We start from the raw sequence: 14,735 nt of genomic DNA on the forward strand, positions 1-14,735 counted from the left end.
TCTTTCGCTTCGACTCATCTTGCCTATAAGAAAACATATAAGAGATAACTTTGCTTTATTTTAATAATTAGAGTGACGATTCTGCCGCTCCTAGGCTTAAGTGGAGAGTCGGTTTGTTTACAGCAATGGTTCCCGTCCTGACGACCAGATGGCGCCACTATAGGCTGAGTTTATTTTTGCGTCTCTGCTGGCATACGCTGAACTAAAAGTGGGAATGTGCCTGCGTTTTGCGTACGTGTAACTATAAATATTCATGTGATTTACAGAAAAAGCGAGCGGTACGCCTTCTACAGTTTACTAGAACAAAACGTGTGTTTCTCTGACATTGGGGCATACAAATGGTGCGTAGTATATTCACTTATGCTTCTACAAAAAAAAAAGACTACCACTTTCTTGAACAAAATGAACGTTTGGGGTCGCCACCATGCTTTTTTACGCGACTTTTAACGCCGAAATAAAATATAAATTCCTGCCTAAACCGGGCGCAGACCCCCCGTTATTGATGTTATAGGGTGCCAACTACCAGAATATGCCATCATTTATACACTCATCTCGGTGAGTAGACTGACCCTTTAAGCGCACATTTCCGACACACCGTTTCTCGATGTAGCATTTCTAGTATGCGTCGCTACGTCCAGAATTTTTGTGCTCAAACATTTGCTGCGTGGGCTGTTCTTTTGAAGCAGCGTGCGAACGCAGAGCAAAGGTAACTATAGCATAGGAATGTACACACTGACGTTATCTGGGTGCACAGCATTGTACTACTAAAGGGGCTTTTAAAGGGGCGCTAATAAAGTTGCGGTATGCCTGTCATGTTAAAGGACGCCGCTAGACGAATAAAATCCTGCTGCGCTTTGTAGAAGCTGAGTTACGTAAATCTGAACTTCAGCGTCTTTGCGCTTTTCCCTCTCCTCTGTCACTTTAGCACGCTGAAAAGTTGGCGCTCGTCCGCCGGCCCTTCCGCCGGGTGTGGAGCTTTGTGACCTGCCGGAGCTACGCCGCTTATTGGCCGCGGCAATGGTAGCTGCCTGGCTTCTGAAATAACCCAACCAATAGCCATCTCTGAACAGGTACAAGCAAGAGCGGTGTGACGGAGGAGGGTGCGAGCATGAAAAAGTCGCCGGAAAGGGCTCGCCAACTTTCGCGCGTGATTGTGGGTTCTCTGCTGCGTGTAGCAGTGTATTATTTGGATCAGGTTTTCACAATGAGAGAATGTAGTGATTGAGCGAGTTTATGATATCTCCTCAGGAGGTGTTTCAAAGCCCCTTTAAATAACAATGCTGTTAGGTAAGGCGGTGATAAAACCCAACCATAGATAAATGTCTGTAATGATGATTCTTTTCTGGATGCTTCCGATGACTCGAGTGAATTGTGTGGGTTTGTGACAGCAACCGTGACGAGATCACGTTCATCATGAAAGTCACGTTCAGGCACAGGACAGAAACATTCACTTACCCCCTATGATCTTTGGTACACAAACGCTAGGCGGGGGCCATACTCCACCATCCTGTCAAATTGCAGCACCTTTCACAGCCTGTGTGGCGCCTAACAATTTGCGGAAAATGTGCTCCAGTGCTGTCAGTTTTTGTACAAGCGCTATCAAATGCAACCGGGAAAAGCGCTTTACACTCCCAATTTTCAACGACCGCAAGAAGTACAAAGCCACGAACTTTACAGCCCCAACGTGATTTCAACACGCTACCGTCATTGTCTTATACAAGCAACTGTAACAGCTGAAAATTTGGAACAGGGTTGGCTTCCTTAACAGCGGACGCCCTGTTCATGACCGTCAATATCTCCCCGCTTTAGTTCGGCACTTTCAGAGTTCAGTTTTGGGAAACTTCTGGTGTACTGTGTCAAAAATAGCTGCTGTTAGAATGGCTTCGTGGATCTCGTAGGGATGTCCGGATCGTTTTGAGGTCCTTCTCTTGCATTCACTATTGCATTTATTTTCACTATGATGTGCAGCATCAAAAAGAAAAACTAAGTGGTTTTGTAAGCAGCCTTTGTTATGTGTTTGTAACACTCAGATAATCTAGTTAATTTTAAGTACAAAACGAGTTTTATATGACTGGAAAATTTATAAAATTAAACAAAAGGGCTGTTTTCTACTCCGAAACACAATTGCACAGCCGGCGCTACGATGATCTGTCGTGCAGACCACGTCACCACGGTCACCTGAAATTTTTGGGCGTGCAGGACCGCGCCCGGAATCAGTAATTTTATTCTCAGGAACATGCCAAGTCATTTGGCACCACTTCGAACATTCTGCTTCAAACGAGCGGCCCCCAAATTTTATACAAATGGCGGTCCCGGGGGGTTCTTATTTCGATGTCCGCTATACTGGCACATACAGCGTCTGTTCTGAAAGTAGTAGGACTGGATTTTTCCTTGGCGAACGGGCTAACGAGAGGCGGTCTGCGCGTGCAGGATCGTTTAAGGGAGATATTGGGAATGCTGGGGAAAATCGGCAATCGGCTCCCGGCCGTTGAAGAGAGCAGGTCGCTTGGATTGTGAACCCCTGTCGAAACGTCTCGTCACGCAGAATCATGGAGCGTTTACTGGATCATCGATGCGCGATTAATTTTGTGTAAACCTTCGTCAAACGGGCAAAGAGACTCACGACATGATTAAGGAGGCCCACGGTGACGCTGCCATGGGTAGATCAGGTGTTTTTGAGTGGCACAAGCTTTTCCGAGAAAGTAAGGAAAGAGTGGAAGACGACGACCTCTCCGGACGCCCTTCGAACAGCAAGACCAACGAAAATGTGTAGCGAGTGAAACATTTACTGAACAGTGATCGTAGGATGAGTATCAGAGTGATTGCTGATGACTTGAGCATTCCTCAAACGCAAGTTTTTGAGATCGTGACAGAAAACTTAGCCATGAGGAAAGTGTGCGCGAAGTTGGCGCCGGGAGTGTTGCCAGAGGAGCAAAAGGCCAACCGGAAAGCGATCTGCGAGGTTCTTCTTCATCGTGTGAATGAGTATCCCGATTTTTTGCCCAGCACAAGGCGGCAACGCTGCCTCAGCCCCCCGACAGCCCCGACTTGGCCCTGCGAGACTTTTTTCTATTGCCGAGAATAAAACTGACGCTCAAGGGAAAACATCACGGATCGGTAGAGGCGGTTCAACAGGCCGGGACGAGGGAGCTAAACAGCATTCCGGTCCAGGCGTTCCTGGAGGCGTACCAAAACTGGAAAACTCTTTGGCAGCAACGTGTAGGCGCGGAAGGGTGCTACTTTGAAAAATTCTGATCGTTTGTGCTATTCTCATGAATAAATTTTATTTAAAAAAATGAGTCCCACTACTTTCAGAACAGACCCTGTATATAACAGATTGAAAGTATACGTATCAATTGAGGTGCTACGTGCCCACTGTTGCTATGTGATATAGTGTGCTCACGTGGTTACTGTTTTGGTCAGTTGACGTTCATTGCAAACAGATGCGTCCTTGACAAAAGTAAGTAGTAAGAGGTAACACTCTTAAACAAAGCGTTACTGCAGCAAGAATTCTTTAGCGCCAATAGCGGTAGATTACCCAGGTGAAAGTCCCCAAAATAAATTGACTAATGCCAAAAGAAGAATTGGTTTGCATGACGCGCTTGAAGAACAAAAATATTGCTTTGAGATTTAGGCAATAGCCGGCAGTTGTATTTAACAATTTTAGTCATTTTGGCAGTACTGTTAGTCACAGTAATATATTGCACTGAATAAAACGATCTTGAGGTTCAGTGTCATATGCAGGCCTTGTTACGTGATGCATACGTTCTTTGGATTATGAGCTACAAATATAAATACGAATGCAGTTTATTTCATGTTTCTTTCACAAAATATGGGTAGGTGAGAGAAAGCTGCTGAATAGCAGCTTGACAAGCTTTCGGCCCACGTGGTTACATTGGGAACAGCAGGGCGCACAGAATGCGTATGTATACAATTCTTCATGCACATAAAATATGTAGCTAATATTTTGTGCATACGTTGACACGAATGGACGACAAATTTCCAGAAACGTTGTGACATAGAATGTTGCATAAACAGTGCTGTTAAACATGGCATGAAACACCGAACGTACAGAACAACGGTGGTGAAAGTATAAACGTAGAATGAATGACTTTACGGTACTCATGCTCAATAACGAGAAAGCAGAACGCCGACTTGACCTTTGCTTCAGAGCACACTTATTGCCGAAACCACTCACGCCGTTACTCGAATGCCTATGAAGTGGTGTCATGCAGCGCGCACGTGAGATTGTTTCATAACCGATGTCTGTTGTTCTGCAAACCTAACGTATACCTTCGACTCTCCCTTCAGAATCTTGAAAGCTTGCCACCACCCACAGCATAACTGCACTTCCGATCTCCAGAGGCTAGAAACGCTGCAGCGGTTCGGTGTTCTGCTCACCGCTGCTCGTGGCTCCTGAACCTTTGCGCCAACCACACCAGAAACAAAGGAGACAAATGTGTGGTGGCCAGACTCGCTGGAAAAGGGCCCCCAGCAGTGCTTTGCTGCCGCCTTATCACCTGTAGTACATCAACGAAGCCAGGGCGATCCATGTGGCCGCTTCACAGACGGGACAGGACGCTGAAGCGGCGGGGAAAGCATCGTTGTTGACCCCCGCAGACTGAGGTTGCTTTTTCCGCGGTGGCGCTTGCTTGTCGAGCGCCTTCTGTTGGCTGAGCAGTGCATCATTCGCCAACGAACGGTCCCCAAGAGCCTCCACGTCGTCTCCACCAACCGCTCCTTCCGTCTCGCCTAAATTGTTTGAAGCTGGAGAAAACTGCGTAGGGAGCGACGAAAACGCTTCGACACCAGCTTGATAATCGTCGATTTTGTCTCTTCCTTTATCATGCCCTACAGTCGTAAACACTGTTTTCTCACTCACTGGTGTCGACGAAGTCGCCAGAGGAACGGCGTGAGAACCGCGCAGGCTGGGATGCGTGTAGTCTTCACCGCAGCCGAGCTGCTTCAGGCTGAGCCTGGCTACCTTAGAACTGCCAGTCGCATCGTGGCCGGCAGCTACGTCGAAGTCACACTTGACGTGCCGCAGTTCCCGGCGGAATTTGTCGCTGCGGGTGACGTTCTCCATATGCAGCATCCAGGCCAACCGGCAGTCGCAGCTGAACTGGTTACCTGCATAAGCGGTAAAGTGGGCGGAAAGTAATTGTTAAATGCATTGACTGATGAGCTAGTTGTCATCATATTTTGGAGACAGCACAAAATTAGCACACGGGGCAGGCAAAAGGGTCCCTCATGCACAATTCAGGGCATAACTCGATCAGGAGACCGTATGTTTTGATTAGCGCCCAACCACCGGAGCACGGGTCCTATACTGACCATTTTCACGACCTATAGTCGGATACAGCTCAAGCCTGCAGTGAAGCCCCGCCCACAGTCAAGACCGCTGAACAGAATTCCTCCACGACAAAAAGCGTTGTTGTTAAATCTTTTCTTCTTACCTAAACAGGAGGCTAGTCACGAGACAAAATTGCAAGCTCAAAAATTTAACGCAATACCGTTAAGGCTCTTGTTATGCATAAAACCCGACGTCGTCAACAAAAAATCCCCGGAGAAGCAACCTAGGCGAGTCACCTAGGTCACGTGACTTTGTAGCGTCATCACAACCTGCCCGCCGGATCGTGAGCAAACTGACCACCCTGGCAGGTGGCAGTTAAATTAATGATTGGTCGCGAGAGATTGCTCGGGGAGAGCAACCTGAGTCGCACCATCCCCAACGGTGGCAGCACCTGCATCGCAGGGCAGCAGCGCGTCGCTGCGACAGGAGCAGAATGAGGACCCCAGGGATCTAAGAGTGTAAAGTCGAGAGTGACCAATTCCGCATATGTGGGCATTTACTCATTAACGCTATACCCTTAAGGCGGAGCTTAATTATCCCCTCCTATTTTTGATACCCTCTAGCTTGTTTGATATAGTCAAACAATAAAAACGGATTTTTTGCACTGTTGTGATTGGTTGGCGGTATAATACAGGGAGCCGCTTGTAATTAGAGCAACCTTATACTTTAGTCAATCAAAGGACCAGTCTCGCTTCCGTAAAGGCTGCTCGACGACAGACCACATTCACGCCGTCAATCAGGTGATAGACAAATGAGAAGAAGGGCCCGTTATGACATACATATCAAGGAAGCCGACAGCCACCGAAAACAAGGAACACAGGGAAATGTTTACACATTTTAAAACTTTGTAGCGGTGATCGATTGGAGATTAACAGTGCAATCATTTCATCGCTTAAAAATAATTGATTAGAAAGCAAACAGAAAAAATTATGTTCGATTTGCGTAGTTAGGCCAAATGCGAGTTAGGTGCGCTAGCTGCTCGGTTTTCACTTTGATTCCGGTGTTCAGATCCAGGGTTCACGGATGGCAGTTGTTCGGATAGTGGGTTTGTGGTGGTGCATTAGCGCCGCAGGCTATGAGGTGATGAACTGAAGGAAGAGACGCGCAGCTGCTGGAGTAAACCAGTTTTTCCTGCAGAAGCCATGGCTTCTACAGACGATGATCAACTAGCCCGACTGCAATTCTTGTTAAAGCAGCTTTTCCTGCGGCTCTTATGGAAGTAACATCCTCTTCTACACTGGTGACCTGGACTATTGCAGCAACGCTGCCCCGATGACGTTTCCCTGCTTTCGACGTCCCACATCACCTCCGTCCGTCTTCCGTCCTTCTGGGCGCAACATCCGTACGTATGGTTCTTACAAGCCGAAGGCACCTGGCGAGCATTACATCCCTGCAATCCCGGTTCGGCCACATTCAAGCCTCGCTGCCCGCCGAGGTCGCGCTCGAGTTCCGCGACATCCCGTATGACCATTTGAAGGCAGCCATTCTGCAACGCACTTTGCCATCCGACCGCACGCGGCTGCAGCAGCTCTTTTCCGTGTCAGAGTGCGGTGATCGGCGTCCACCGCAACTTCTTCGGCACATGCAGAACCTGCTTGGCGATCGCGCAGCCACTTTTGGCGCCCAGTTCCTTCGGGAGCTCCTCCTGCAACGCCTTCTGCCTCCGGTGCAGATGTTACTGGTGACGGCCACCGACAGGCCACTAGCAACTTTAGCTGACCGCGTGACGCCACTCTCCATCAGGGACCACCCTCTGTGGTATGTGTTCGGTCCCCAGCTCTGGACGATCAACTGCCGCCAATTTCAACAGCATTGCAGATGACGGCACGTGTCATCTGCAAGTCCTCCTCGCTGGCGTCCTGCGGCTTTCCGAGCAGGGCGTTCCCAGCTTCCGCCCTCAGCGGCGTTATCCGAGCCGTTCCGGCAACAGCTGCTTCAGTTCCTCTTCACCACCCATCTTTCGTCGCACTGAGGAGCAGCGCCACAACTGGCCGCGTTGCTGGTATCACCGGCGCTGCTGCGAAGCGCTACACACGAGGAACTCACTAATGGCGACGAGCAGCCCCCGGACAGGTTAATATCCATATAATGGCGACGAGCAGCCCCCGGACAGGTTAATATCCATATTTGCGGAATTGGTCATTCTTTACATTCGCAGATCCCCTGGTGTCTTCCTATCATTCTGGCGCAGTGGTGCAACAGTGAAGCGATGCGCCATTGTCCTTCTATGGCAGATGCTGCCGCTGGTCGGACTCGGGCTCTCCGCTCGAAAAATTAGTGGATTTGGAGGATAGAAGCTCAGAGCAGTTCCTTGATGTCTTTTCAGAGTTTTTGGAGTGCCTGAAACCGATGGTTTTAACACATGAAGACCAACTTAATGATTTCTTTTCCAAGACGTTGCAATGGGATGACCCCGTAAACCATGTCTTGCAGAAATTATTTTCCATAGCAGGTATACTCAATCGAAATTGTTATGTCTTTCCAATGTCTGCAAAACTAGCCATTTATTATGCCTTATTTTCGTTCTACATAAACTATTCTCATTTAGTCTGGGGCACAACGACCGACAAAAACCTCAGTAGTCTTTTAAGGATGCAAAAAAAGGTTTTACGGATCATTAATAATTTGCCTAAGTCTCACTCAAGTAAACTTATCTTCAGAAATCTTAAGGTCATTCCAATAACTAAAATGTATCAATATAAATTCCTACGCGAATATAAACTCAGCATCAAGGAAAATTAAAGGCTGTTTTTGGACATATCGAACTTAGAATTAATAGGCAACGCGGCCTATAATACAAGGACAACAGACCGTTGGAAGGTGCCAAAATGCCGTACGAACTACGGGTTTCAGAGTCTTAGGAATAACCTGCCTCGATTACTAAATGAACATATTAAAGCAGAAAGATATTTTAGAACTAAATTTCCGGAACCTGAAGGCGTTGTTTTATTAATTTGCATGTCCCTAATGCGTACACACCACGCATTTCATAAACAAAACACCTTGTAGAGATATTTCGCCACTATTCCATTATAACTGTCTTTATTCCCCGACCGTGACATGAGCTTGTCGCCATATTGTTCATGAAAATTATAAATTGTAATTTTGTTTGTTTCTGTATATTTCTGTACATTTTGTTTTGTACATTTGTTTCTGGATTGTGTTGCTTCGTTGCCGTCAATGCCAGGGGGACCAAGATTTTTTTCAAGCCGTAAAGGAACGGCTTTTCTTCTTGGCCCCTTTCACAATGTGTACGTCATGTTGTGAAGAACAAATAAAATGAATGAATGAATGAATTTTATCAGTTGTTTAGATCTCTCACTTCACTTCAACCCATGCTGTTGAGCCCCGTGGTCAAAAACCCATCCTACCATATTAATCAGGCCATTCGAAGCTCGTGAAAAGAGCAGTTGTGAATTCTGTTTTTGGCAATGCTGTAAGGAAAACATTCGAGCACAGGTCGGAGCAAAGCTTCCACAACCAAGTAGGTCGTTTGACGCAGGCCGGTTGGCCGGAGTGCCGTTTCCGAAGTTCATAAGTATAAATACTTAGGAGTGACACTTACGAATAATCTGTCGTGGTCCATACACATCTCGGATATTTGTGCTTGTGCTTTTCAAAAGTTTTATGCTTTCTTAAAAGAAGGCTGAAAAATGCCGCCGCGGATACAAAGCTTTCATATATAATGCATGCATAAGGTTCAAAAGGTGGGTTCCCTACTCCAAGAAGGACAAGGAAAAACTGGAACATTTTCAAAGAAAAGCGGTGAGGATTGTATACGGGAAATATAAAAAAGATTAGATTCGCCTTCTTTGCTCATGTAAGAACTTCAGATTCCAACGTTACAAGTACGCCGGAAAGTAAGTCAACTTCTGCTCCTTCGTAAATTTTTCCTGAAAAAAATTTAAAAGATTATTCCTGGAAAAAATTTATGAAGCAGCAGAAGTCGACTTATTTTCCGGCATACTTGTAAAGTTGGAATGTGAAGTTCTTGCATGAGCAAAGAAGGCGAAATAAAAAATAAGTCGCCTTCTGCTTCTTAATACATTTTTTCTAGGAAAAATTCCGTTAAACCTTTCGAATTGTTTTCAGCAAGCTACTACCAGCCGAACAAAGCGTACTAAACAACACACAGTGGCTCCAGTTTTGCAAAAGAAACACCTATAAGAACAGTTTTTCCCTAAAAAGTGAAAGACGAACGAATTACAACCGACTGTCTTTGAATCTAACGACTTCCTAAAAGAACTAGAATGATTTTGTGTCGATCCCACGCGCCTTGAGTTGTGTAGTGTTCTTGTTTTGTGAACTTTTTATTCTTTATTTATTATTATTTTTATTTTTTGTTTATTATTTGCATTCTCAATCTTTGCTCTTCAAGTTGTATAGCCTTGTATAGCCTTATCTAACGTATAGCTTTATACCGCCATTTTATAGCATTCTCGACTTTTTACTTTTGTTTTCTGGATTAGTTCCTTTTTCTGGATGAGATGACTAAGGTTGAACTTAATAATAATAATAATAATAATAATAATAATAATAATAATAATAATAATAATAATAATTTTTTTATTGCACATAATGATACACAGTTCCAGAAGCGGGCCTGTCAAAGCCAGCAGAGGCTTGAGGGACTAGGCCCGGCTAAGTCAGCGGACGAGGGTGCAGTAATTCATATCGGCATACAAAAAAGGGATGAATAATAATAATAATAATAATAATAATAATAATAATAATAATAATAATAATAATAATAATAATAATAATAATAATAATAATAATAATAATAATAATAATAATAATAATAATAATAATAATAATAATAATATCTTTTATTGCACATAGTAAATACATAATAAAGAAACGGGCCTGTCAAAGCCTCTAGTGGCTTGAGGGACTAGGCCCGGCAAAGTCGGCAGGCGGACGTGCAATACAAACATGAAATATGAGCATAATATTAACACAACATATCAAAACAATAACACGAAATGAGTAGTGATCAAGGTGTAACTGTTCAGGTAAGTGACATCAACAAGAGATAAAATAAACTGCAAGAGCCTATGTTAACACAATAGTAATTTAACACTTCGTGCCTGATCATGAAAATAATAATAATAATAATAATAATAATAATAATAATAATAATAATAATAATAATAATAATAATAATAATAATAATAATAATAATAATAATAATAATAATAATAATAATAATAATAATAATAATAATAATAATAATAATAATAATTTGTTTATTTTTCCTCTTTTACAAGGAAAGGATCAGCCACGAAAAAGCTGCTTCGGAGAGCAGCTTGACGGGGCGACTTGTGGTCTCGATCCTTGTTCATTTTTGTATAGCCTCTTCACTCTCAGTCTTATTGCTGTCAGCCCCTCCTGCCACGGCCAAAACATGGGCCTGCAGTATAGTTAAATAAATAAATAAATAAATACAGGAGGTGTTCAGAGAACTGGATTCGGAAAACTTAAAGTGGAAACCTAAGCATTCTTGGGAAAAATTTTGAATATCGGTATATTAGGTTGTGCTATGTATATATATATATATATATATATATATATATATATATATATATATATATATATACATATATATATATATATATATATATATATATATATATATATATATATATATATATATATATGCAGCAAAAAAGGGAAAATCTATATATGCAGCAAAATATATATATAGCAATATATATGCAGCAAAAAAGGGATATATATATATATATATATATAGAAAAGAAAAAACTGAAGGTAAATGGTCCATCCTTCCAGTGTGTGTCAATATTTGTTTTTGAAGTTTTTCCTTCGCTCGCATCGAGCAGTTAAACTGCCACAGAAAAACAATGGACTACGTTTTTGACGACAGCAAAAACGTTAGCAGCAAAAACATGCAAGCCTGCCGAGGGGAGGTCTAGAGATATATTGTTTGCGATGTTGAAATCTTCAAGTATATAAAAAAAATAGCGTTCATAGCCTCTTTCCCGTGGAAAAATGCTTTTTTTCAGAATCGCTGGGTATGGGTGGGTCCAAAAATTAACAAGAAGAAATCTGAAGTAATGTTCAACAGTCTATAGGAACGGAGCAACAGTTTGTGCTCGTGCAGAAGAGGCTATGCTTCGGAGGATCCAGGTCGGTTTACGGTTATGGAGGTTTAACATCCCAAAGCGACATAGGCTATGAGGGACGCCGCAGTGAAGGGCTCCGGAAATTTCGGCCACCTGGGGTTCATTAACGTGCACTGACATCGCACAGTACACGGGCCTCTAGAAGTTCGCCTCCATCGAGATTAGACAGCCGAGGGTGGGATCGAACCCGCGTCTTTCGGGTCAGGAGCTGAGCCCATAGCTACTGAGACACCGCGGCGGCAGGATCCAGGTAGGGGTTGGTCCCACTCCTGCCATGACTCGGACGTGGCCCCAATTTCGACACTTATATCACCGCCCAGTGTGTCCTGTCTGCAACTCCCAAAATACTGAGGCCGGTATTCAGCAATTATGGGTTTGCCCGGGGCTGAAGCCATCGAGAATTTGGCGCCTGGCAACTGCGAGTCTCGTGCCGAACAGTGCGTCCTCATAATTGCTTGGACGCAGGGACCAGATGAACGCTCCCTGGTCGCTTTCACTAGATCGGCCAACCTTGTCTCAATCATTTACACCCTCCTTCTTTTTTTTTTACCTACACAACTCCCTTTATGCCCTGAGGCAATAACCAACGTTATCAAGAAAATATAAATAACACTTTACGTTAGGCAGGGGAGCATTGGAAGTAGTAAGAAAATTGATCTACTTAGGCCAAGTGGCTAGACCGCAGATCCCCATCTGGAAAGTTAAATAGGAGAACAAGAATGTGGTAGAGCATTCGGTAGGCACTCTCAGGTGGCCAATATTAGTTTACCAATATCCCTCAGGAGGAAACACTATATAGCAGCTGTCTTTTACAGGTACTAGTCAATGTGGCACAAACATGGAGGCTAGCGAAAAAGATTGAACAACGCAGCGAATTGTGGAAAGGAAAATGATAGATGAACGTTAAAAGACAGGAAGACAGGGGATTGGGTCTGGGAACAAACAGATATGATGACGTCCTGGTCGATATCAAAGAAGAAGAAATGGGCATGGGTAGGGCACATAATGCGAAGGCAAGATAACCGACTGTTCCTTAAGGTCACAAAGTGGGTTCCAAGAGAGCGCAAACGTAGTAGAAGGAATCAGGTGCGCGGATGAGATTAGGAAGTTTTCGGGGATAAGGTAGCCACAGCTGGCACAGGGCAGGGTTAATTGGAGGGACATGGGAGTGGCCTTTGCCCTGCAGTGGACGTAGTCAGGTTGTTGATGATGAATCTCTGTGGCCGCCAAAGCTATCAGTGCTGACGGAAGTCAGCAAGAACTACCGACTCCAGTATATGCAGGCGCGTTTCTCATTTCCACGTTAGCTGGTTAAGAAACACTGATGTTATTTCGTGGCGTTGGTGTTATCAGCAACGTCACTTTTTTTGCGCCACTTTCGACATTGCTATCTATGTCTTGCCCTTTTCTCAGGTGACGCTTATAGGCCCCACGTACTGCTATTTTTAACGTACGGATATCGATGGAGGTTGCGCTACCTTTTTACAAATGTACCTTGCGTGTGGGTTGTAAGCTTAGCACTACTTAAAAGTAATTTGCGAGCAATATGCCTTAAAATCATTAGCACGCTAATATAAAGCGGGATAAGTGACGATGACGCTACAAAGTAGAACACTGATTGTAAGCGCCATGACTGAAAATAATTTCAATCCCCGAAAAAGCGAAGAGGGAAACTTGTATGCAGCTTACCGAATTCCGAAAACTCATAAACCGTTGCTGCCCAAATTGGCCGCGCAGCCACTATACGGGCTCTCTCTTCCCTGAAGTGATTCTTTCAGCAAACACAAAAAAGCAGACGCACACGCACGGTTAAAAAACCCGTGACGGACGGCGACAAAACAAAACGGAAGCGTCCTCAAGGACTGCGCTGGGGGAGAAGGACGGGAAGTTTCTCCGCCGTATTTCATTTCTGGCCACAGCGGAGGAGTCTCGGCTGTACTCCAGCGGGTAAGCGTCGAATCGTCGCGAAAAGTAAGGCGCAGCTGAAACCCTAAGGGAGACGAGGGCGGGGTTGTGTGCGGTTCCGGCATGAAGAACAGAAGAAACGCAGACAGCCTCTCGACGCGGATGCTTCATCAAAAGACCCGAGTGCGCACCCGGCTGTCGTGAAATGTTTTCGCCACGCTGAAAAATGGGGTGAGGCAGCGCCCGTCGTTATACCTTGCGCGGCTTACCGAGGAGCCAGCCGTTTTTTTTTTCACTCCCGCACTCTATCGCTCGTTCGCCCACAACCAAAATAATCGACCCTGAGAAGGATTCGTTTTTATGCCTCGTATATTCGTTCTTCTTTCTGAACTTATTGTCTTAATTGCGCTGCCCTGGTGGCGTGGCTGGCGCAGTGCCAGGTATGAACGGCATGTGCTCAGGAGGGTCGCAGCATCGTTTAGGCTCCTGTCCGCGCTGAGTGGCGTTGATGGAACTGGTCGTAGACAAGGTGCGGCCACGGCATGTGCAGCCGAGGCCATGTCCAGAACTGCCTCGTAACAGCGGTAACCATGGCAATGAGGCTAAGCAGTTGAAATACAGCCATGCACTTTACGGAATCTGAAAACGCAGCGGTCAGATGAGATAACCGTTAAAACAAAGGGTAGCCGCTTTGGAGCGCAACTCTTATGCGCCCGTTCGTGAGTTCAGCCGCGTCGCCGTTGGTGTAACCGAGCGCGAAGGGAAGGGAGAGGAGCGAGCACGCTCCTTTCGAGACCGATTGTGCCGAGCGTACAAAAGTACAACCGCTTGCTCATAGATGGCGCCGCAGTGGCGACCGGAGCGTTGAATCACAATGGAGGAAAAGGAGTAGGAAACTAACCAGTAAGCATGCAGGACACAAGAAATAAAGAGAAATAAACATTTCCTTGTACGTCATGGAAGTATAGGAATGTACGAACGTTGCTCCTTTTCTCAGCGTTGCTCCGAAACGGTTATCGCTCGTCCGAGGCGATATGCTGCGCCTTCACACGACGTCCGCCTCATCGAACGCATTTCCGGAACGCGCTGGAAAAGGTGGCACCGACACATTCCTCGCGACGGGCCACGAAGTGGCACCAGAGTTATCTTTTCCCCATTGCTTAGCCGGTTCTAATACAAGAACGGCTATAATCGTAGCGGGCAGTGATTACGACCATCACCAATTGCGCGCAGAAAGAGTCCGTCATGTCCTACTCTGTCGCAGGCAACAACAAAGTAGAATGTCTGCCTGACAAATGTTCTCTTGGAAAGCACGAGGCAAACAGCTGCGT

General features: G+C 45.2%; 1 protein-coding gene across 1 annotated transcript in view; it reads right to left on the reverse strand.

The window, feature by feature from the left end:
* Positions 1-1,255: 1,255 nt before the first annotated feature.
* LOC149339836 (uncharacterized) overlaps positions 1,256-14,735 on the reverse strand; it is a 58,293-nt gene continuing 44,813 nt past the window's right edge. The window contains exon 3 of the mRNA XM_089550585.1: positions 1,256-5,130. Within this exon, the coding sequence (XP_089406711.1) occupies positions 4,517-5,130 (614 nt within the window). The 3' untranslated portion in view covers positions 1,256-4,516. The remainder of the gene's footprint in view (positions 5,131-14,735) is intronic.

This window comes from Amblyomma mixtum, chromosome 6 (genome assembly GCF_055824585.1).
Source record: "Amblyomma mixtum isolate Tamu chromosome 6, ASM5582458v1, whole genome shotgun sequence".
Classification (NCBI taxonomy): domain Eukaryota; kingdom Metazoa; phylum Arthropoda; class Arachnida; order Ixodida; family Ixodidae; genus Amblyomma; species Amblyomma mixtum.